This window comes from Dermacentor silvarum, chromosome 6 (genome assembly GCF_013339745.2).
Source record: "Dermacentor silvarum isolate Dsil-2018 chromosome 6, BIME_Dsil_1.4, whole genome shotgun sequence".
NCBI lineage: Eukaryota > Metazoa > Arthropoda > Arachnida > Ixodida > Ixodidae > Dermacentor > Dermacentor silvarum.
Window position 1 is genome coordinate 30,050,321 of NC_051159.1, and position 23,237 is coordinate 30,073,557.

Consider the following 23,237-nt stretch of genomic DNA (forward strand, 5'->3'; position numbering starts at 1 on the left):
GGTTTCAAATGCCCCACCTGGCATCATACCTGGCTCTGTACCTCACAAAAGTGCTTGTATTGTTGTCTCATGTATGTAATGCCCAAGATAAAATAATGGTGTGTCTTTTTTTTTTCTTTTTTTTTTTTTGTCACCAGAGCCAGTGATCACAGAAGGAAGCCCTGACATTGCCATCATGGAAGATGGCTGGACAACCGTCACTGTTGACAACAGCCGGACTGCACAGTTTGAGCACACTGTATATATCTGTAATGAAGGTGTCGAAGTTTTGACTGTTCTCTGATAGGTTCAGGAATAGCATGTGTTTGTGCAGGATGTTTTGAGACATAGCACTCAGAGCTCAGCCCTGTGGCTGTGAAGAAAACAAGCCAGCACATAGGTAGGTCCTGTAAGGTGCTGCATGTCACAAAGTTGGGTTCGGGTTGTCAGTTATAATCTACCAAAAGCACCATGAGGAAGTGCTTGCAGCTTGGTGGTTCTTAAAAACATCTTTAGTTCATGCTGAAGTTGAACTCTGCAGACCTTTAACATCTAGTTGCAGTTTGTGTCTGTATAGTACTGGTAGAAAATACTGATACTTGCTAGTTCAGATAACTAGATTGTGTGCTGGGCACTCTGAACATTTTCACTGGTTTCAATTCGGTCGCTGGCTGCTGGCAATTAGTGCTATGGCTGCCATTCAAGAATGTAGCTCAGATCAGTTATAGCTGCGAAATTTTGACATGAAGACTTGGGAACGCAGCTGAGCCATGACCTCACATTTGAGACCGTCTCCGAGCTTCATTGCTATGGGACTTATACAACCCGTTTCAGCCTCCAAGCGTAGGCTTACAAAGCTTTGGGGCCCAGCCCTGTTAAAAGACAAGCGGTTCTGTAGTAAAGAACAATGGGCTAGTGTGAAGCACCAACCTGACTGTGCTCAAATGATCTCATTTACATTGGGTATTGTCAAGTGGATGCAGGGTTGTCCATTGTAGATATTTATTGCACCTTGGAACTCTCATAAATGTTAGATACAATGAAAGCACAAGTGGTAGTCGAACAACCCCAAAGTTGCCAGCTTGTTACTTAGAGAAGAACAGTAGTAACTGTATTGTTAGTGGGCACACTACAGAAAGTGGACACTGCTGCTGTCAGTAGTTACTGTGTGGGTAATGACGTTATTGAAGTTGTAGTCAAAAGTTCTACAAATAATCGTATGTTAGGAAGGCAAATGATTTTGGTCACTGACCAAGTATAAAAATTAGTTGATGGAGTGGAATCCATACACTTTTCTCGTGAACAAGAAACCTGTATAAGTTACATAACTTTTAGTACCCTTACTCCAGCTTCAACTAACTACAGGCTTGGTCTGTGACTTTAATTGTTTGTTTTTCTGACTGCATTACACCACGTTGATGTTTTGTGCACCTTTAATGGGCACTGCTGGCAGAAGGAACAACTTCCACAAACAGCTTCAGAAATTATTGAGCATAATGCTACGTTTTGTATCTGTTGGTCTCTATAATAATGACAAAAGCTCAACAACATTACTGTGGAACACTTCAGTCATGCTTTTGATCAGTACATGTGAGGCAACCTGTAATCTGCAAAGTGAGGCGACCTGTAATCCATATTAACTGACAACCCCTATCTAATTGACAGTATGGTTAGCTTTGGGTAAGTTCTTACCTTCTCACGCCAGGAAATGTCAAGGCACTATAAAATTTCAAATGGTAGAACTTACCAAGAAAATTACAAATTTTCTACATGAACCTTGTTAATAATTATTTTCACGGGGTAAGTAAGCAACACCCTCTCTAGGCACATTTCTTTTTTCAACCACAATAGTCACAAGTTACTACATTTAAGTCATATGTACAGTTACATGGTATTGCCATTGGGACAAAACAATCCACATTGTTGACATCAAAATTCCTAAGTGGATCATAGTCCAACCACCGATAGTGGTCCCTGCAACAGTAAACACAGAAATGTTGTATTTGATGGTTTTTCATGAAAAAGAGAGACATAATGGGTACTCCTTGCCAGACAGTCACGCATCATTTGTTGGATCATAGACACGGAGAATTACCAATAATATCACATGAGCATAAACTGATAATAATTTGTTTTTGTCTTTATAAATAGTGGTTTTAGATGCTTTCTGTAATGAAACTTGGAGTGTTCACACTATTATGGTGGTTTATACACATTCTTTTCTCTTCTTTGGCGTACTTGCATTTAGAGCACTTGCTTTTGACTCGTTAAACTGATGAATGCTTAAGCTGGTGTTACTTTGCTTAAGTGAGTGATGTTTTACTGACCCAGTGACATTTTCCTTTTTTTCAGTACATACTGCATTTAGATTTGAGTTTGTTGTTTTGTGCTTTGCTCTCACTTTTCTACACTGAATTATTGTCCTCAACCCTCAGGCATCATCTGTTTGTCCTTAAGGATAGGAGTATATTTGCTTGAAAAGGATGATATCACTGTCACATCTTTCTTTGCCCTGTTTCCTACTTGAACTTCTCATCTACTTAAAAAATTGCCCACAATCCCCATGATCTCCGTACAATAATTACATATTGCTGTGCATGAGTTGTGTTACTTTTCGTCAGTATTTTTGCTTTCACCTAAGTGTCACTGTTACCACTGCTACCACTGTTATCACTCTCACAATTGATGTGCTTGCTGTGCCGGAAACATTCCCTGTCAAAAAAAGCGGACTCCAATTGGGAAATTTCCAATCGTAAATTAGTACATAACTGGACCAATTGAACCAACTGGAATGTGACCAATTGGTTTTTGTTGGAGTGACCAATTGTACCCAATTACCCAATTGGTTTAAACCAATTGGTTGGAATGACCAATTGCACCAGTGGGCGATACCAATACACATATCTACCCCGCAAAGCAAACCTAAATAGGATTCCAGCTGTCAAAAACAGGTTTGCTATAGCTTTAGTACTGCATGCATATATAGCTATAACTCATTCCAGTTTCCTTGAATGGGTTCATAAACTGAAATTATGATTTCCTAGTTGGTTACGTTCTAGCTAGTTTATTCCTATTGGTAGTCCAATTAGACTTAGTTGGGAATGTAAGGTGGGCCTAGCTGGTTCTAACTGGCAAGTCCAATTGGACTCAATTGGTTGCATCCCTGACATTCGTAACCAATTGGAGGTAAGGATTTCCCAAATGGACCCGGTTGATTCCAATTGGCAAGTCCAGTTGGACTCATTTGGTTTCACTTTGACTCCATCGTAACCAGTTGGAACTAGGGATTTTCCAATCGGTTCCAACTGGGTCCAGTTAATCTCAATTGGCAACTCCAATTGGTTTCTCATCTGACCCAATCGTAACCAGTTGGAAGTAAGGATTTTCCAATTGGGTTCCTATTGGTCCCAATGTTGGTCCTATCGTTGTTCCTATTGGTCCCAGATTCCTATTGGAAAAGCTAATTGGAGTCAATTTTTTTTTTTTGACTGGGTTGTGAATGTTGTCGTCACATCAGTAGTGAACGGGGCCCGTTATATTCAGATTGCACGCATATTGTGTGCATATCCCTGAACTGAGTGAGCAACATTGACTTCTCTAGAATGTATAATAATGCATCCGCAGTGACCTGCATTTTTCCCTTAAAGACATTAAAAAAAAAGATTTTGCACTTGCCGCTGTTTTGATTTTGCTTAGATTTCACAACAGCAATATCACATTTTATAGTCCGGATCGTTCAGTTCAGTACTTGACGCTTGTGCTTGCCTGGTTTGTCAAGAAAAATAATGTGATGCCACCTTTGGCTTGACCATTTGTCTGAACCCCCCATTATAAGTGGTGTCATTCAAAACACGGAAGCTATGCTATTGCCAGAAATTCAGTGTATTTATTTTTAAAAAAAGCAAGTGTTATATTGTTGGACGCAGACTATAAAATGCGATTTTATTGTGATATTTGCACAGGTACAAAGCAACAGTCAATGTGAAGTCTTGTTCTTTTTTTTTACGTTTTAAAGAAAAAACACAGGTGACTGTGTAAATAACATAGACACGAACAGTGTGATTTGACTCCACGATGATTGACGGTGCCCGCCTCTGGTATTGCGACCTGTATTACTTTCATTCCTGGGGTCAATTTTGGCTAGCATGTGTGCCTGTGCACTGTCACTGTTTCTTAACGATGTTATCATATGGAAGCATAGATTTTCATACAGAATCTGTATGATACTATGTGATTATTGAATATGGAGGTTATAAAGCACAGGTTCCCTTCTTTTTTTTATGGGGTCTTGATCAAAACCTTATTGCTACATTGTCCTCAACATAGGACACTCCACTTGAGGGGTTTCAGGTTTATGTTAATATTACTATGTGCTTAACTGTTTCATTATCACGCCTATTCAAATTGATCACCAGTGCGGATTTACATTGCGGATTTTAGTATGTCAATACTGTTTTTTGGATATGTAGCACTATCCAGTAGGTAGAACAGGAAAGAGGCTTTCAGGATCAGTTGGGGTTTTGTTTCCACAACAGAAATGTGATTTTTCATACAATATTTTGGCAATCTGAGGCACGAAATTTTTTTTTTTTTTTTCGCTGTTTCTAAAGCAGAATGCATGCAGCTTGTTATTACGGTGCATCAACATCAAATCTTTGTGATCAGAGTCCAAGGAGGACATTAAATCGTCAGAGTTACACTCTCACAGAACTTAAGGGTCATAATTAAAACAAAATGTTGGCAACTGCCAGCTGCTAAGTCAAGGTTACGACTCTGAGTCGTTTTATTTCTCTGAAGTGAACTTCAAAAGGTTGGTCGCATGTCTAACATACAGAAATTGGTATTTTCATGATGTTTAGAACAGTTGAGTGAAAGTTTCAGAACATTGGCCAGTTGTTGTTCAGGATTGAGCTTGTCTAGCAACTGCTGGCGCACGACAGTGAAGTTTGCCAAGACCTTCCTGCTCGAAAACTAGTACCATAACTCCAGCACCAACATGCATGTGCAGAAGAGAGCGAAGTCGAACAAAAAATGCAAACTCTTGCTGCCAGAAATGCACAGTCTTCCTTTGCAGGAGTGTGCTGAACTGGGCTGGTTGGTGCATGTTTAGAAGGGAATTAAACGTTGCAATTAAGATAGGACGAAGTGGAAACACTCAGTGCTGTGCCTGTTGTCTTCACTTTGTCCCATCTTTTGCGCTGTTTGATTCCCTTCTAAATAGTCTACCTTTGCCTCACGAAGTAGAGGAGCTGCTTCACTGCATGGCATAGGCACTGGACTTGCATTTTTGTGTTTTATGCACAAAGAACACTTGTGGGCAAAATAATGTTTTTAGAAAATGGTTCTTGAAACATTCATATGTGAAATGTACATAATGAATTTCTTTTGACTTCTTTTTGTATATATATATATATATATATATATATATATATATATATTAGTCACAAAAATGTCAGTTTTCGCAAATTTTTTTTTATTACATATTTTTTCATGCAGCTGTATGTATTTGGAAACATTGTGTAGTTTTCTGTATTCTATAATGCTGCATTATATGCTAAAGCATTTCCTGTGATGACAAATATTTATTTCTGAGACCCCTAAAAAATGGTCAATTTACCCTGGTAACGAAACAGTTATTTTTAGTGACCGACTCATGTTGAAAGTAGCCGTAACTGAAGCTCCCGAAGAAATCAGAAGGCACATGTTGCTTTACTAATCTGTTTGTCTTTCCTTAAATTTTCTAAAAGTATTAGAAGTACCTGGGCCACCGCAAGACGCATACCATCACAATATGGCGTACTTGGTTTTTACTCTGCCGTGATCACTAAGTTTTGTTAGCTGTTATGTCTTTTTCTCACATTGTAAAGAATGAAAGAAAAAATTTAATAGTACTAATTGGAAGCTATCTGAACAAGCCTGAGTAAGTGCAGTGGAATCTCGTTTGATACGATTCTGCATAATACATTTTTCAGGATAATACGTTTTTGTTCATTTCCTAGCCAGTGTCTTATAGGAGCAATGTATTTCGGATAATACGATTTTTTGATCATACATTTTATTTTCTGGTTCTCATGAAGATCATATCAACGAGATTCCACTGTATTCCATATTGTTGATGCTATAGGAATGTTTTGTGAAAGCAAAGCACAATGAAAACAGCCTGCTAAGAACTGTACTCCTGTTACACTGCATGTGTGGGGCTTCAGCTCAATAATCACTGTCTAGTCTTCCAGTATGTCTTGTTGAGTCGATTCTTGTTATACCAACTCATATCCGACATGAAAACGCCTTCATTATATGTATTTGTTATAAACGTACATTTCTTACATGCTGATAATGGCACCAAACATTTAAAATTTACTTATACTATCTCATAATAGGTTCTACTGTATTACATTTCTGTTGAGTGGTGACACACAACATTGTCATAGAAGCGCAAAAGATGTGACAGAAAGCAAAGCAGATGACACAGACACCAGCATATATTTTGAGAGAAACTGAAACATATATCATGTAACACAATAACACAATGTGGGTCATTGGCCATATTGTACATGAAACGCCTTTTCAAAACTTAAACAGTACAAATTCAAAAACGGATGACTAGGCTGGCTGGCAAAAGTTCTTAATATGGTGTTGCCAGGAAAACCGATAATGAACTAATAACAATAAGGAAATTAGCAGTGCTTGTATACTGTACAGCAACGGTGTTGTCTGTATGTTTCTGTCGGTTTATGGCACTGTCATCACAGCAGTTACACACTAGCCATCTAACCCAAGAATGTACACTTGGTGAATAATGTAAGTGGAAAGTTGTTTTGTTTCTTCTCCCTCCGTGTATTTTGATTGCAACACAAGGAGAAGACAGTAGTTGTGTATCTTATACCTGTCGTCTAGTGTTACTGCAATACATCACTGTATTGTTGATAAGAAATAGCAAACAGGGTTTCGTTTGCTTTTTGTTTTTATGGTTTACCTGCTCACTGGCCATGGTGTTGAGCATGGGTTTGATTCCCAGCCACTGCTGCTGCATTTTGTTGGTGGTGGATTGTGAACATGCTGTTGTTCCAAGTAATGAGCGCATGTTGAAGAAATCCATGTGGTCAACAGTAATCTGGATGTTTCTTCTGTGTCGTATATGTTGGTTTTCAGATGTTGAACCTAATTAATCAGTCAGCGTGTATTGTTGAAGTTTGTTTGTCTACTAAACCAGTTGCACATTAGTGATGTTTATAACAGCTACTTTAATTTTGTTTTGCAGTAACAGTGGTGTTTACTATAGATTTTTCTAAACATTTGCTGTGGAGACTTGTGAAGAATTTGTACATATGTAAAATAAATGTACACAATTGCCATGTTATGTGTTGGGTTTGGTTTGATATTTATGAAACCTGTTAAATGTGACATTTGAGAGGTTCCTCTAACTGAAATCTGAATGTGCAATGACAGTGACACAAAGACAGTTCCAAAGTTCAAGGATGTCAAATCTTTAGTGACAGTCAACACTCAGATAACCTTAATTATAATTACAATAGATTTTTTTCTTTCGTGTCGCAAAACATGCTGAAAAACTGTGCAGCTTTCGAAGTGTACTTTTCACCCACAATTCATTTAGTGTAAATTTTTATCATTAAAAGCATTTTTACAAGGAAGTGCTATGGTGTTATGATCGGGAAAGCACCCAGTAGACAATATTAATTAGCTGTATATGCAAAAAATAAATGCTAAAACTGTATGAAACTGTTTTTGGGACAACTGAGGGTTCTGAGACATATTCTGGAATATATTTACGTTTCTGCACAGGTACAACATGCTGGATAATTAATTTATTTAATTGTTTATTTATATTGCCTCCAGCATTTGCACATTACAAAGCAAACATTGGAAAGGTACTACTTAAACAAGAACAAAAATATAAAAATCAACGCAGATGTACATTAGAGACTAGCTGGAACATGGCAAACTAAAAAAACCAAAAACATAAGCATAGCAGTAAAAATGCAAGAGCTGGAGAAAAAAAAGAATCAAGTAATAAATTGAATGCACAAGTGCAAAGCGGACAGTTACAAATGAATAAACTCCATAATCAGCGAAAGTTATGCATATGTAACATAGTAGTCACAGCTTGTGGAAAGTGATTCCATTTGGTAAAGCGTTAATGTGAACAGGTGGCAGGGCTACTGTGAGAGACACCAACTTTTTACTGGTGCAGTTGATTAATTCTAAATATGAAAAGAAGGAATTTAACAAACCGCTCATGAAGATGACTGTTATATGTTGTTAAAGATACAAAACCAGCGTAATGGAGACAACGGAAGAGACAAAGAAGGTTGACGGAACCAACTGTGGACTTGTATGGTAAGTATATGTACGTGTATCTTTATTAGCATGGCTTATGAACTCTCCCAGTCCCTAGTCAAAGATACTATTGAGTCCAATTGTGTTTTTCGGTTGGACCCAATTGTTTCCTATTGGAATCACTGGAAGTTCAATTGGTTCCAGTTGGACATCAGTAGGGCTTTATATGCCAATTGGACCCAATTGGGAGTCGTGGGATAAATACATTGTAATAAAAATTGCATAATTATAATGTGAGTCTTCAAATAAAACATCTTTCTGTATTGGTATGATCGACGAAGAAACACATTTAGCTTTCTGTGCAGTTAAAAATCTGCCTTTAAACATTACCAATTTCTCTTGAACCAGTGGCAGCACTTGGTCAAACAAATTTTTCTTACACATACAGCACCTGACATGTATCTCGTAGTGCAGTGGTGAGGGGTGTCAATGAAAAGAATTGATATAGTGGGTTGCTGAATGAGTAAACTTCTTGAAAGGATTTTCAAGTATATTCGTGTCATATCAAGGTTAAAACCCTTCTATAGGTCTTTTTTTTTTCTTCCTTTTCATATTGGTCTGAACGAGTTCAGCTGAGAGACCAATTAGGTGTAGTTTGTCTGGATATGTCCAATTGTGTTGAAAAAAAAAAAACCGATACGTCCAAATAAAATCACAATTTATTATTATTTTTCACGGGGAAATGCGCACCTTATAAAATGGTTCTCATGACAATAAATTTTGTGAGAGAAATTGAGTCTGGCTACCTCATGCCAAATAGCAAGTTCTGGAAGCTCAACCTTTCTTCCATCATGGATGTGAGGGGAAGTGACGATTTAGTAAGATAAAGCGAGATGGCATGATTTTGTGCAGCTTCTGTAGTTTGTTTATCAAGCATTATTTTGTTCAGTTTGTTTATTAGTGTCACCAATGTCCGTGATGTATAATGCATATTTAAGTAATGGACGTATGTACAGTGGAATCTCGTCAATACGATCTTCACGGGAACCGCAAAATAAAACGTATCATCCGAAAATCGTGTTATCCGTAAATAATCGCATATAAGAAGAAAACGTATTATCGCGAAAAACGTATTATGCAGATTCGTATCAACGAGATTCCAGTGTAGAAGCGTATAAAGCTTTTTGTGGTGCCAGGTACAAGCTTATTTGACGGTACCTTGGCATGCCAATAGCTTTAGCGATGTACTTCACGGTGGTTCCAGGACATGCTGATACAGGCATGCACACCGATCGAGGTACAGCTTACCTAAAAATAAAAATGGTTTGCTAGTACGCTACTTTTTCAAACACACAACTGATCGATCTTTTAGTATCTTCATGTAATATTGAAGGCATCTTTATCCGGGTGCCATTGTAAGTTGCGCATCTATAACGAAAATATGGCAAAGAAATTAACAGTTTGATATTTCGTCGAATTGGCAATATAAATCACGATTAAAAAGAAGAGCGCACCTAACGACCGGCTATTGAGGAAGATTGTGACACTAATGTATTATTGGACGAGTGGCCGGAATTATCTTTCACCATTTTTGCAAATAATGACAGTCAGAAACGTTCTAAGGCAGGATGCTAAATGGCTGAGCAAGGTGGAAACAAAAGAGCGTTGGGCTTTTATCTTCTTTTTTTTTTTCTTAATATGAAAAGCTGGGTGAGAGCAAGGATGTGGAATGGTCGCAACCAGTGTCGTCACAAGGCTCGAGGGATGCGCATTCACGACTTAAATGACAGTGGCAGAAATAGCAAACAGCAGATTATGCGCCGTCTGCCTACGCGCAACACACTACTTGTGCAATCAACACCGGCCGTATTTTGCGGAAGATTACTCGTTAATGTGGGAAAACCGCCGCTCTTTGACGGGCGCGTCAAAAGCGCGCGCGCGGCCCGGAGTTATGAAATCGAAACAGCGCCGCTCCAGAAGTTCGCCGCTGGGTTCGAGGCTACCGGCTGCTCGACCAGTCACGCCGACTGGCGTCGCCCGTCGGCACGAAACATGGAAATTTTGTGAGTGGGAGTGGGCTGGCACGGTGGGCGCAAGTGTTTTCGGCCGCGAAACCAACTCGACCACGATGAAAGAACGGCTCCTACTCGCGTGAAAAGCCAACGAAAAACCGTCACGTGCCGTCCGAATGTCCAGGGGCGTCAGGAAGCCAGCGCGTCGCCGTGATCGGTGAGTTAATCGGGCCTTGCATATTCATCGCGGCGTGCATGTGCGGCGGCACGCACGCGCGTTGTCGTCGGCTGGACCACACCAAGTGCACACCGGGCCGAATACGCGCGTGGTTACAAACGCGGCTAGCGCGACGTCCACTTGCCGCCGGTGGCAGTCGCGGTGCCAGGTAGCTCGTAATGGCTACGGCGACGGTTCGATTTCTTCCCAGCCTGCGGCAAGGTTTTGCTCGCGCCAGAAAGGGGCATTCGATGCCGTTCAGCAACCGCTGTGCCGCTAGCACAGGCGCTTTGCGTCGCCGGCTGGTGAAGCTCGTGTCCGAATCAACGGCGACCGTTACTCGTTACACCCCAGAACGAAGCAATTTGTCAATGATTTCTGCTGCCTGCTGAGGTTATTACGAGCTAAACATGTCTGTCGCGGTAACGTGGTCGTGGCTGCCCGGCAGCGTTGTTGGCCGTTATGTGCTCCGCGAACTCGCCCAGCCTTCTGCTTTTCGCTACCTACGGAGCAAGGCCTCGGCACTCTAGTACGAAGTTTTTTGGAGAGACTTCCAGTCGTCGCGAATCGAGTTGTAGCTGTCAGCAGCTTCGTCTTATGTGCATGTCGCGGACAGCGAACGTAGTAACGTCACCTCACCGCTGTGTGTGAATTTTGCGAACGCCGCGATTAGGCTGTATGCTTATGTGGACTGCCGAGATAATGTAAAGCGAGACGCCGGCGCCGATAGGGCACTGGCGAGGTGATATTACGCGACCGCGCGCGCACTGCCTTTGGGCCCGAGCCAAGCGGCGCCGTGGAAGAGCTCGCTCGTCAGGCAAATTGTGCAACCCCTGGCGACGGCACGATCTCGGGGGGGGGGGGAGCTGCTATATTCCCGGCTGCGCACGCTCGCAGCAGCCGGAACGCGGTGGGGTGCAGTCATTGCGAGATCATTGATAACACGCGCTACTTCGCGCTCGCGGTGCCGCTCGGGCGTGATTGCGTGAGCCCGCCGTCAAAGGCGCGCCTCGTGTGAAAGGGCTTGCCGGTGGGCATTGGAAGAACGAGCCTCACGTCGTACAACGGGAGTGTGTGCGCACCCCTCCTCGTTCGTTGCGTAGCCTGCGTTGGCACGTGCGTCTGATTATTTGGAAAGCATGCCGACTGCACGTTTCTTTAAGGATTTGCGTGGAACTGGCTATGTAAATACGTTTGCTTTCGGCATTCTAACCTTGTTGAAACCGTATTTGTGTGACGTCAGTGGCTAGGCATTCAAGTTTAGCGCAAATGTACACGAAGCTGAGATAGCTGAAACTTCCAATTGCGCCATCTTTTGGACGATTGCGTCTCGTTCAACGCGTGCCATCTTGGGTGCATGGCATCTGCTTTGGCACGCTCGTCTGTTCAAGGGAACAACGTTGGTTTCGTCGAAGGGGCTGTGTGAGGGAACATCTCGGAGTCCGGAAAACATTCGCCATAAAAGATCATAAAGGCGTGTGGAGGAAGAAATCGTACGAGGTGTTTGGAATGGTACTTTGTGGACAATAGGAACCAAACCTCGCTATAACGAACACTGACGTATCGAACTGTTGGCTACGACCAAAGGTCACCAAGTTTAGACCTCAACCTTCCAGGTGAGGTTGGCGACTGCTATAAATTGGGTGTGGGGTAAGGTCTGAGGGAGCTTTGGCGTCAGTTTTTCGCAGCTGCTCAAGGGCATACCTCCGTCTCCTGAACGAATGAGTCGGCAGTGTTTAGCGGACATTTGGCTACTTGTTTACATAAGCCATAAGACGCTTTGTCATAGCATTTGGTAGCCGGAACCGACTGAAGTATCTTTTTCCTAAAGCCATCACACTTAATTCACTGTGTCATGGTTTCGCGCCTCCTGTATCGAAGGCATCGGAACATGTTTACATATATGTTAATGCACAGGAAAGAAATAACTAGGTGCTTTCACCATTGGGTACCCGACCTCGCGAAAAGATGAGCTTGAGTTCGGACCCCACCACATCCTAAACAAAGAGGTTGTGAGGAGGTCAAGGTGAGGTCTCCGGAAAGCACTTCCATCTCATGGGACGACGTGGAGTGATGTCGTCAAATCTGATTAGAGGTTGCGGTGAGGTAGACCCGTAGGTCCTTTGCCCATCTTCGGGTACTACGAATGGTCTTCCTACTACTTTTTATTTTTGCGGTAACTGTACAGACTCAGGACAAAAGAGCGCGGTATTTATTCAGTGGTACGAGTGGCAGTGCAGTTCTGAGCAGTGCATTTATGCTCTGAAGACCTCGTGAGCTTCACAAGGCACGTACGCAGTTTCAGCAGATTGTTAGCGTCTAATTGCCTCAATTCTTGCTAGTGAGAGTGTATTCGTGAGTCCCGAGATTTCGAAGTGCATCGTGCTCATCGTCTAATAGAAGACGCGTAATTTAGGGAACTAAGAGACAAACAACACACGTCGTGACGTCGATGTAAGGTCAATGGATGTCATTTGTATTGCAGGCGACTTCTGGCAAAGCCCCGACAACACAGCGGGTTGGGGGAAACGAATGGGCTCAGCGTGCAAATGTATATGAGAGGAGTCCCAGCGTTCGCGCGAACTGTGGGTACGCTTGTTGGATTTGCGACTCGGGCAACAGCTAAGCTTCGCTGCTGCGGTTATACGTAGACTTCGACACTAGACCACAGGCGCGCCCAGGTGCGTCTATTAAAGGAGTACTGACAGAATATTTTTGTCTCGTTTTTATTTCTTCGTTGGATAGCTGTTGACCCAGTAATTACTCCTTGATGTACATGTTGGCGCACGTTTTGAACTTGTTTCATAGAAGTGGCTGTAACTATATACTACAGCTCACAAGTCGTCACTGTGGAAGCTCCAGGAGTCCTCGTAGGCGAAAGAGGGGCCCGTCGACTTGTGTTCGTCCGCGCCGCATCGATTGCTCAGTGGCTGCTGAATTCGCGGTATACGACTGACGTGCGCAAAGGTCCTAACATGTCACGCATCGCTGTAACGTATCTTGTACGAAGCAATAACAGAACACTCTAGTCCATTCAGATAGTTGCGCCCAGAAGTATACTTCGGCACCGCTGCAGACGACTTGTGAGATAGAGTATAATTATTAGCGGTGATCTCGAGGAATTGAGACTTCTTACCGTAATTATGGAGTCGAAAAGTATACCTAATAAAGATTGACCCGGTAGAGGCGATCCATGACGTCACGGCAGAGGCGATCTTCCCTCGGCAACTATGTGTTGGAGCGCGGAAGCATATAAAGAACGGGTGCAGTGCAGTTTTGTGGGCGGAGCTTCTACTGCATGATGTATGCACCGAGTATAGCCTGTGCACTCCCGCCTGGAATCCTGTTCTCGATCATTTCCCTTTTGTGTTTAGGAGTGTGCGAGTTCATACTTTTGAAACTGAATTGAATACGAATCGAATAGTGCCAGGAGCGAATCGAATATTTAATACTTTTCGAATAATCAACAGCCGTTTTCACAATTAATATAAAAGGACATGTTCACATCTTAGTAACCATAACGTTAGGAAGTTCCTCTCATTACATTGCTCGTTATGAAGAGTTGTTTATTAAAACCACAGATGGAGCATCAGAAACAAATGAGCAGTTTCATCATGATCGCTGTATAGCCGGTAAAATGTCTGCCTAAGTATCGTAGCCTGATCCACTATGCAAGTTCCTATGTTTTGTGCGTCCATTATGCCTGCGGGGATGAAATTTATCGGGCTTTAGCTCCAATTTTATGTTTGATTGCATAAGTTGACGCCTTGAAATATTCGAAAACTGTTGAAAAATATTCGTAATTTACGAATTGTGGCTATTCGATTGCTTTGATTGAAGTTTTGAATATTCGCACACCTCTATCTTTGTGCATGTTTCTGCTCCAGGCACTGACCCTTCAAATAAGTATTTGTTCTCTTTGGGTGTGAATGGTTTTCCTCCCTGTTTAGAAGCAGTGGATAATGACGCCTTACATGAATTGCAAGAGCATCGGCTTGATAAACAGAACAGTACTTTCTCACATCTACGACCACACTTGTCTGACTCCCGCCAATGCCGGCGTGTAATCGCTATCGCGCTCACCTATCACTGATTTCCAGGATGCTTCAGTGAACGACATCTTCACTGCAGATCGAAAAAATGTGATAAAAAGATGTTCCACGGCGTTTTCCGCGTTACCACAGCATGATTCGACACTCTGACCGGTAAGCTTTCCATTGCACTTAGGGAAAGGTACCATAAAAATTGGTTCAGTCCCTTTAAATCGCAAATGCTGGATAAACGGAACGAGGGTATCAACTTTGGTCGGCTGCCCATGTGTACAATGTTAACAAAAGCTTCGCATAAACGAAACGCACCTTTTTGTCAACTCCGGCTGAACAAAACTGGAACCATCCATGATCTGTCGGGCCTTTAGTTATTCTCTGTTGTTGGCTACGACCAGATGTCACGGAAGTTACGGTCTGAATCTTCGCAGAGTACAAGGTGTTGTTGGCGACTGCTAGAAATTGTTTGTCGGTAAATAAAGTCTAATCTTAACCTGACATGCGAGGTTGAATGCGGAGCTTCGAGGTCATTTTTTACTGGTTTCCAGTATTACGCTCTTGCAACAAAATAATAGAATACCAGCTAGACGAATCAGCCACCCTTGTTTGACCGTAACGTCCCTTCGACACCGTTTGCAATACAGAGCAACGTCAGCGCTGCGTTATATCGCTTCCCAACGCGCATTACCGCCGTGCATGCGACGTGCGGGAAATGCGACGCGCCATTGTCATATTCATGTAAACGCGACTACTTTATTAAAACACAGCAACAAGCTTTCGTTCACTCAATGCCGGCATGCGCTGATTATATAACATTTTTATATAGGCCGGTTTTCTCTTGAGTGTTAAGCGAAGACGGGGCATATGCCGTCATTATATATACATAATATTGATATTATGACATATCTTGACCGCTTGCTCACAAAAGGTGGGCACAAAGCTGGTTATTAGTTTTGTAACACTTATATTTAGTATTGTATTCTTTACGAAAGGGCCAACTTCGGAGGAAAATCAGGTTTTAGAAAGCCGATTTTAATAAATTTTGTTCGGTGTGCAGAAACTGGGAGTTATCGGGTTTTACCCGAATACGCAGGACCCTACACATACGTTGCTAGATTCTTAGCAACGCGTAGCGAATAACGCTGAGTGAAAGTATAACTATAGTAGGTCGCCAAACTCAGTTTGTAGTAAGAGATTGTATAACCTGCGCAAAATTTTCTAACTCGATCACGGAATCCCGCGGGGAGTTGCTCACTGAACACGACATATACGGCAACATCGGAGTGCGTCGTAATACGTCATGAGCACAGCAACCAGCACCGCTAGGTCGCAACGTCGTGGGACGGTACAAGTGCCGCCTGTTGCATTTCATATATAGGCGGGCCACCCCAACGAAGCCAGTCGAATCACTGATCACGGAAGTGTTTCGCAACAAGACGGGATGTGTAGTATGCGCTATTTGTCGAAGCAGCCGTCTACAATTTATCCGTTCGGGTAAGGCGGGGCAGGGCTGTAATTTCAGCATTGTCAAAAAAGTTGCACGTCATAAGAATAATACCTTCCCATTGACATCACGCGAAAAAAAAAAAGACCACATTTTTCACTGCAGATATAGTTGCTTTTACTAGCAGAACATGCACATCTATTACGGGTCTTAATCGCGCTACCGAGAAGTTAGTATAGTATAAAGTTAGTAGACAATGAGTTAGTAAATAAAGCAGTTACCTTCTGGTAACTTTTTTCGAAGTGTATACGATGCCGAAGTACCGCTTCCTGTTGCGCGAAAGTTTGTCCTTGCGCTGCAGGCGTCAAATAATCGCGCCCGTCGACATGCCGACAACAGAAGCCCGTGAGGCGGTATATAGTAAACCTGTCCAGAGTTGGAAAGCTGCACTCGCCGAAGTGCACCTGCTGCGGTCGTTCCGTGCCAGGTTTTGGCACGTTCTCGCCCTCGACGTGATAGTCTGAGGGGTGCACGTCGTCATCTTCAGGGTCAGTGCATCCGTTGGTGTGGGCTGACATTTGCTTTGCGTATTCGACAGAGCCTTGTTAGTTCTAAAACTCCCTAATAGAGTTTTATAATTGGGTACCCAAGCCACACCAAAGTGTTTGGGGATGCAAGCTCCATTGTGGGCCCTTTGAGCTCTTCTGCGTTCGCTTTGCGTTTTGTACGCCTGGCGGTTTGTGTTCCCCAACGTTTGGGTACTCTAATCTAAAACCCTGTTACCCAAAACTCCCTAATAAGCAACAGATCTTAAGGTACACTAAAGAGAAACGCTACATCAGTTTAGACTGGGAAAGTATACTCTTTAAAAATTTAAAATATGCACATCCAACGCCATCTTGGGATCGTTGAAGCGAAGAATTTGTGAATTCATGACAGCGAACAGATGACAATTTTCAGCCCACTTCGCGAGACGTAGCAAGAGCTGCCCAATCGGCATTTATAGCCGTACGTTCGAGCGTATCGATGGGAACGTATACCTATTTTACATAAATACGCCACGATCTGCTGACATTTACGAAACCCGTTGTGCATGCTTTTTGGTTAGTGAACAACATACGAGCTGGTAATTGAGCGGTATCGATATTCTAAAAATTCGCTGAAATTATTTTGTAATTCCATCATCAGCTTTACTGCATTGCCAAATAAAACAGCCGTATACACCTGGATAAGGCCTAGTCCTGCACCTTATACACTCTAAAAACAGTTGCGCCCTTTGGGGTGCATTTTTGCCACACAACAATAATCGTCATCTGTCTTGCTTGCGTTTCCTATCTTGAAAACTCTGCACTTGCTACTTTCCTGTCGAGAACGCTGTGTCACGCTGACAACGCTCTTGTCGTTCGTGACCGAGAATTGCCGGGCGCACAGCGTTAAAGAAAGGAAAGCCACGCAAGTCAGATGACGATTATTGTTCTGTGGCAAAAATACGCCCCAAAGGGTGCAACTGTTTTTAGAGTGTACAGGTGTAAGGCGTAACACCCTTTGAACACCCCTATACCGCGTATGCATCCTTTCGTCAGAGGTACGCCCTATGAAAAGAAAACTGCCGGGAATGAAGGCGTGTCAAGGAATTTTTGTACGGTATTCTACTTTTAAGGGTGTAAAGGGTAACTGTACTCCGGTTCATACATAGCAGGCAACGCTGCGGAAGCAACGCAAGTTGTGCGGCCATATAAGTCTCACTCCGCGCGTTTCGCAGAGCAGTTCTTGATCTGCAACGTTTTCTACGAAACAACTACTTCGTATAATTACAACTACAACTTGTGGGCGCAAGTTTACGTCAAATTCGTACTATGTTTGGTCGCGAGCGCAAGTTATGCAGCGGCCGCTGGTCGCGGAAACATGTTACTCCGCTCGTTTGATGGTAAATAGGTTTAGTACTCCGACGCCTTTCATCTAATATTTTGCGACGTAAAAGTAGGGCACCTCATTCTACACCGCATTGCATGGCGCGTACATAATACCTTCTTACATTTTGTTTTCTTTCTTTTAGTGACAGTTTTTTTTTTTTTGTCACATGGCTGTGCGCTTTTGTAGCTATTTAAGACTACGTTATTCAAAATAAATGTTAGTAGGGAGTGCAGCGTTTGTGCCGTCTCCTTGTTCGAACATTCTGCGATGAATCCCCCCCCCCCTCTCCCCAATTCAGTAGTCAGTATGGAACGGTGCTTCGCCTAAAAGCTTATTTCTCGTGTTTGCCCGACCAGTGTGCGCATGCGTGAGTAGACACTGCTTTCGCGGCGGCGTACTAATGAATAATGACACGTTGTTACTGCGAATTCGTTTTATTCACGAATATGAAGGTTATGCTGCAGTTCTTGTTCATCTCTAGGCGGCGCATAGTATGCAAAGCGTGCCTATACGTATATGCGACACGTACTCCTCTCGTCGCTGAGGGCCCTGGCGCCGCGAAGCGCCGAACCTTATGTTACGTGCGCCCCAGTGACACGGACTGACCACTGACGACAAAAAAAAAAAAAAAAAAAAAAAAAAACTTACGCTTCGCCAATGCGAACTCTGTACCGGCCGCTATGATCCCATTTGGACTTAAAATTAAGCGGCAGTTAAACAGAACGAAGCACGTAATCAGTGTCTGGGCAACGGCCCGTTTAGAAGCACGAGTCTCCAGCAAAAAGTCCCCAGATTTATTTTACCGTTTACGGACCTCGCTGCAACAACCGCGGCGTAAGAGAGTTTGGAAGGAGGTTTAAGCGGCGGTTCTCGCGTAGTGCGCATACCCGCTTCCGGTTGCAGCGCACTACGTATAGTGGACAACATTCCACGACAGCATGCAGCAAACTTGCCTTGTGCGTGACTTGTTTCGGTGCATGCTGTGCTCCGTACCAGCTCGCGGCTGTATAGGGACAAACGGAGCAAAGCGCGTCTAGCTTCCTCAGTATTAGCTAGGCACATTTTGAAAAGCAAGAGTCCCCAGAGTTCTCTCACAACTCACGCATGCGCACAAGGGTCGGACAAACGCGAGACGCCGTCAATGACCATGACGTCACGGCGAGCTCGTGCGTGAACATCAAGGCGGTGTCGCCACTATTCCTTGGTTTGTTTTGCCTTTTCTGGCTTCCCGATCCTCTTCTCAGAGTAAGAGCGGATTTTCTTTTTTTTTAATTCAGAAATATAATTTACTAATAGAGCAAAACATGTTTTCTTCTTTGTGTCTCTGTAAAAAAAAAAAAAAAATCACATCATCTCACCCTACGGGCAACCATAGTGGAATGCGAAAGCGTCGCGGGGGGGGGGGGGGGGGGGGTGCGCATCGAGTTTCCGTTTCTTTTCACTTGGCAACACAACCAATGAAAGTTAGAGTGAGAGAATGTGTTGAGAAGAGAGGAGACGTTTGTACGGGGTTGTTGCGTCTTTATTTAGAGATCGTACGTGATTCCTAGCGTCGGTGCGCGCGGTATCTTGAAGACGATGGCTTTGTGCTTGCCGACGCTGACGTTTACGTTCGGCTTCCCGAGCCTTCCTCTGCTCCGCGCTGGTGGCGCTGCCGCTGCAACTAGCGCCGACGTTGACGTTTGTTCATGGCGTTTCGCACATCGTTGCACAGAGAGAGAATGACGGAAGCACAGCGAACGCGCGCTTTATCCTGCGCCGCGACACTGGCGCCGCCTACCGGTGTACCCTTTGAGAGGGAGAGAGAGAATTTTATGCAATGATTTGCTGCTCCGCACCTGTGGCGAAGAGGGGGGGAGAGGGGAGGAGGAGAGCGCACACCTGCGTAGGAGAATGAGGGAGAGTTGCGCATGCGCAGTATGGGTGCGGACGCCGCAGAACGGGCACTGCCCCGAGCATAAGATGTTCTCGCATCTAAAAAATGTAGCACGCTCCAAAAGCAAAGCCGTAGGGAAGCGATACTGTCGTGGGTTTGTTTTTATTTGGCTGAGATCTCGGCGACATCCTTCGAAGCATGCAGCCTATATGCGTCGAGGCGAGACAGCGTGCTGCCTATCCGACCCGACTGTGTTGACACGTAGAACCAGCCGGCTTTGTGGCGGATTTAGATTACCCGTCCCGACACGACACTCGACTGACTTTTTTCTCGGGTTCGTGCAGGAGCATCGGGTGTGCCTTAGCTGTCATGTTTTTAGCAGCGATGGGCATCGCGAACGCGGTGAAGCAGCGAGGAAAGAAAGCAACGTAGCGTGAGAAGCTGTGGTCGAAAACACAGTGCACAGGACGAGCATTTTTGACTAAAGGTTTATTGAAGACAAAAAAAAATGTGGTTGATCCCTCTTATATAGGAATCGGTATAGAACACGAAAGTGAAACGTGTCTTCACAGAAATAGTGTAATGTTTATTGCACATTGATATATAATGTCTATTGGTGTTTTGTGGCTAAAGCGCCCTTAGGCGTTGATGCACCCACGCTGACGCCTGGTGGCACGTCTCCTCCATCACGGCTACCAACGTCGATGACCATGAGCAACCGTCGTGCATATGGAAGCTGCACTACGCTGCACACGCCAGCACAACGCGAAAGACGAAGCACGTAACTGACACACTAATACAACGCGCAAGACAAAGCACGTAACTGAATCGTCACCGAGTCAAATCAGCGCGTACAGCGCGTCGTAATTGCAGCCTCCGCGATCAACTTCAGAAACATTTTCAGAGCTAATTGCGGAGGCCACGCTCCGCTGTGCTGAGTACGGTGAACGCCACCTAGGTGGCGTTGGTAGTGCTTCTTGATGCCAGCGTCCCTTCGAATGCTGGCATCGAGGCGTCGTAGTGCTGAGACCACCGAAGCGTTCACTGTCGGTGCGCGTTAGTGTCATAATGCAGTACTTCTCTTTTCTGCTCGTAGGCGGCGGCACCGCCCCGAGCAAGAGCGCGGGTACACGGAGGAGTGTTAGATATATAAGGCGCGTCTGTGTAGCTCTCTGCAAATGCGTTTGTGGCGCAATGGGTTAAACGCTCGGCGATCTATCGTCGCGGACCGAGAGGTCGTGGGTTCGATTTCCAAATTTTGCATGTTTGTGGAACTTTTTCTTCTGGTTTCTTTCTTTGTATTATGTTCTATGACGTATTTCCGTGACGGAAATACGTCAGTGAAGTCTTGGTGGACCCCGGCATAAAACACTTTCGTGTTAAAAAAAAAACGCTTATGTGCAAGTGTAGTACAGTAAATCACCAAAGTTGGGTATGACACTCATGATATATCGAAGCGAGGTGATGGAAGGAAAACCCAACAGGGCCTCTACGATTGCATTTAGCTCCAAACGCATATCCGTATATAATGGCGGCAGCGGCCGTCCTCGTGTGTGCCACACGAACAATGGGCCTCGACACGTGACAGAGGAGCTCGAGTGCCGGCTACCTATTGACGCGTACACAAAGTTCACTCGTGAACAACCGAGTGGCGACCACACACACTTGCGTTCTCGAGCTTATGTGCTTATTCGAGCAGGACATTAGATTGAGATATATACTATACGCGCATACCATTGCCGCGCAAGAGGTGTACCACGCCGCTGTCCTCAATTATGTCATTGGAAGCCAGCCGGCGTTCGTGGTGGTGCTCGCCTTTTGTACTCCGCCACGTGCGGTGCCCGTTCTTTCGCAATTCTCTTTTGTCTTCACGGCGGCGTCCATGACCGACACGGAAGCTCTTGGTCACCGTCTTCTCCTGCGCATCGCCAAGTGAACGCTGCTCCGAGATCCTCGGTCGGTGACGATGTGGCTTTTCGCGCCGGCCGCCCTTTTCAGAACGGGCGGGCGCAACTGCTGCACCATATATAGCTGTGGTAACGATAAGTAAGAATTCTGCGACACGAAAGAAAAATGCGCGAGTGTCAGTGTAGATCGCACGGTGTGACTTTCGTCCGGCCTTCCAGAGCCGCTGCTACGAGTTATTTTTTAAAGAAATTGCTAAAGGAAATCCTGCGATCGGTCAGTTAGTACACCCGGCCACAAAAGTTTACGGACCACGGGATCTCGGAAAACGTTCAATTCCCGAGCAGCCTGCAGCAGTAGCCTGTAAAACTTTACATACGCCATGTTATTAGCATATTCTAGTCGAGGCTCGAAATGCAAATACCAGACTGCGTTGTGATGCTGCTGAGATATGCAGCTTTATCAAAGATCTCGTGGTCCGTAGTATTTCGTGACCGGGTGTACGTGAATTTTTCTAATCTTCGGGCCTGTGGCTTCACACACACACACACACACGCACGCAGCCACGTATACACACCCCAGCGTTCGCCCCCAGCCCTCCGTGGTGTCCTTGACCCTGTGAAACCCATTTTGAACACCGTACGATGAAATAACGCGCTGGCATAAAGCTAGCTTACGGATTATGATCTCTCTTTCAACTTTCGTCGCGTGATTTAAGGCAATCGTGGATTAACTGTTTGTTCGACATGTGGGACTCGAGGAAAGACTTGTGCCGGAACAAGCAACTCTGGGTATTGACCGCCTTGACCGCAAGGAGGCACCTTCAATGTCGAGCAGTGTGCGCGAAGACTTCCGCAGCCGTAACTTTCGGGTGGTTCATCCGTGTGCTGTTTGTTAATTATGCCCAAATCTGCACTTGACTTACATGACCTTTGCAGCGCTGCTGGAGCGCACTGAGAAGGTCCGGTTGAATATGCCGCGAGTTAGTTTAGCCGAGTGAACAGTTTCTTTCAAGCCTCGATTTCGCGTTCATTTGCCGGGGAAAGCTTATTTATTAGCGGAGCAAATGACGGACACTATTTCGCTTTATGAATTTTGCGTCCGAACCGCAACGCCGGTATACGGTAGTGTGACTTCGCGAGTTTCAGCACGTTTTCGCATATTCGGGCCATTTTTATTGAAACATTTTTCGAAGCTCACTGTACTTGAGGTACTAGTTTCTTGAAAACGCAATGTAGTCGTAGTTTATCGAGGGTCTGTTCGGTGTCTAAATCCCATGACGTCGCGAGGGACTAGTGCCGTTAACGACATCTCCGTCCGTAGGTGTTGCGCATCTTGTGGCTTACAAAAAAGGCATCGTATACCTCTCACGCAAGGCGGTCATTTCATGCGTTTCACAGGTGCAATTTACCAACCATCTTAACATTCTACCTTGTGTTCTTTTACGCTTCTTGAATATATATGTGCACTGAAACAACAGGCTAACAAAAATTTGGGGGCTTGTTTGCATTGACCGCCGTTCCGTATCGTCCGAATATGAAATAGT

General features: G+C 44.3%; 2 protein-coding genes across 5 annotated transcripts in view; both read left to right on the forward strand.

Moving 5' to 3' along the window:
* The window catches only part of LOC119455366 (methionine aminopeptidase 1D, mitochondrial), a 29,050-nt gene extending 21,713 nt beyond the window's left edge, over positions 1–7,337 (forward strand). The window contains exon 6 of the mRNA XM_037716752.2: positions 138–7,337. Within this exon, the coding sequence (XP_037572680.1) occupies positions 138–283 (146 nt within the window). The 3' untranslated portion in view covers positions 284–7,337. The remainder of the gene's footprint in view (positions 1–137) is intronic.
* Positions 7,338–10,295: 2,958 nt separating this feature from the next.
* The window catches only part of LOC119455368 (sal-like protein 3), a 136,525-nt gene continuing 123,583 nt past the window's right edge, over positions 10,296–23,237 (forward strand). For 2 of the 4 annotated variants that reach the window (XM_049668727.1, XM_049668728.1), the window contains exon 1: positions 10,298–10,506. The gene's annotated coding sequence lies outside the window, so the exon portion shown is untranslated. Of the gene's footprint in view, positions 10,507–23,237 lie in introns of all 4 variants that reach the window. The other 2 variants (XM_037716757.2, XM_049668726.1) reach the window with 2 other exon arrangements.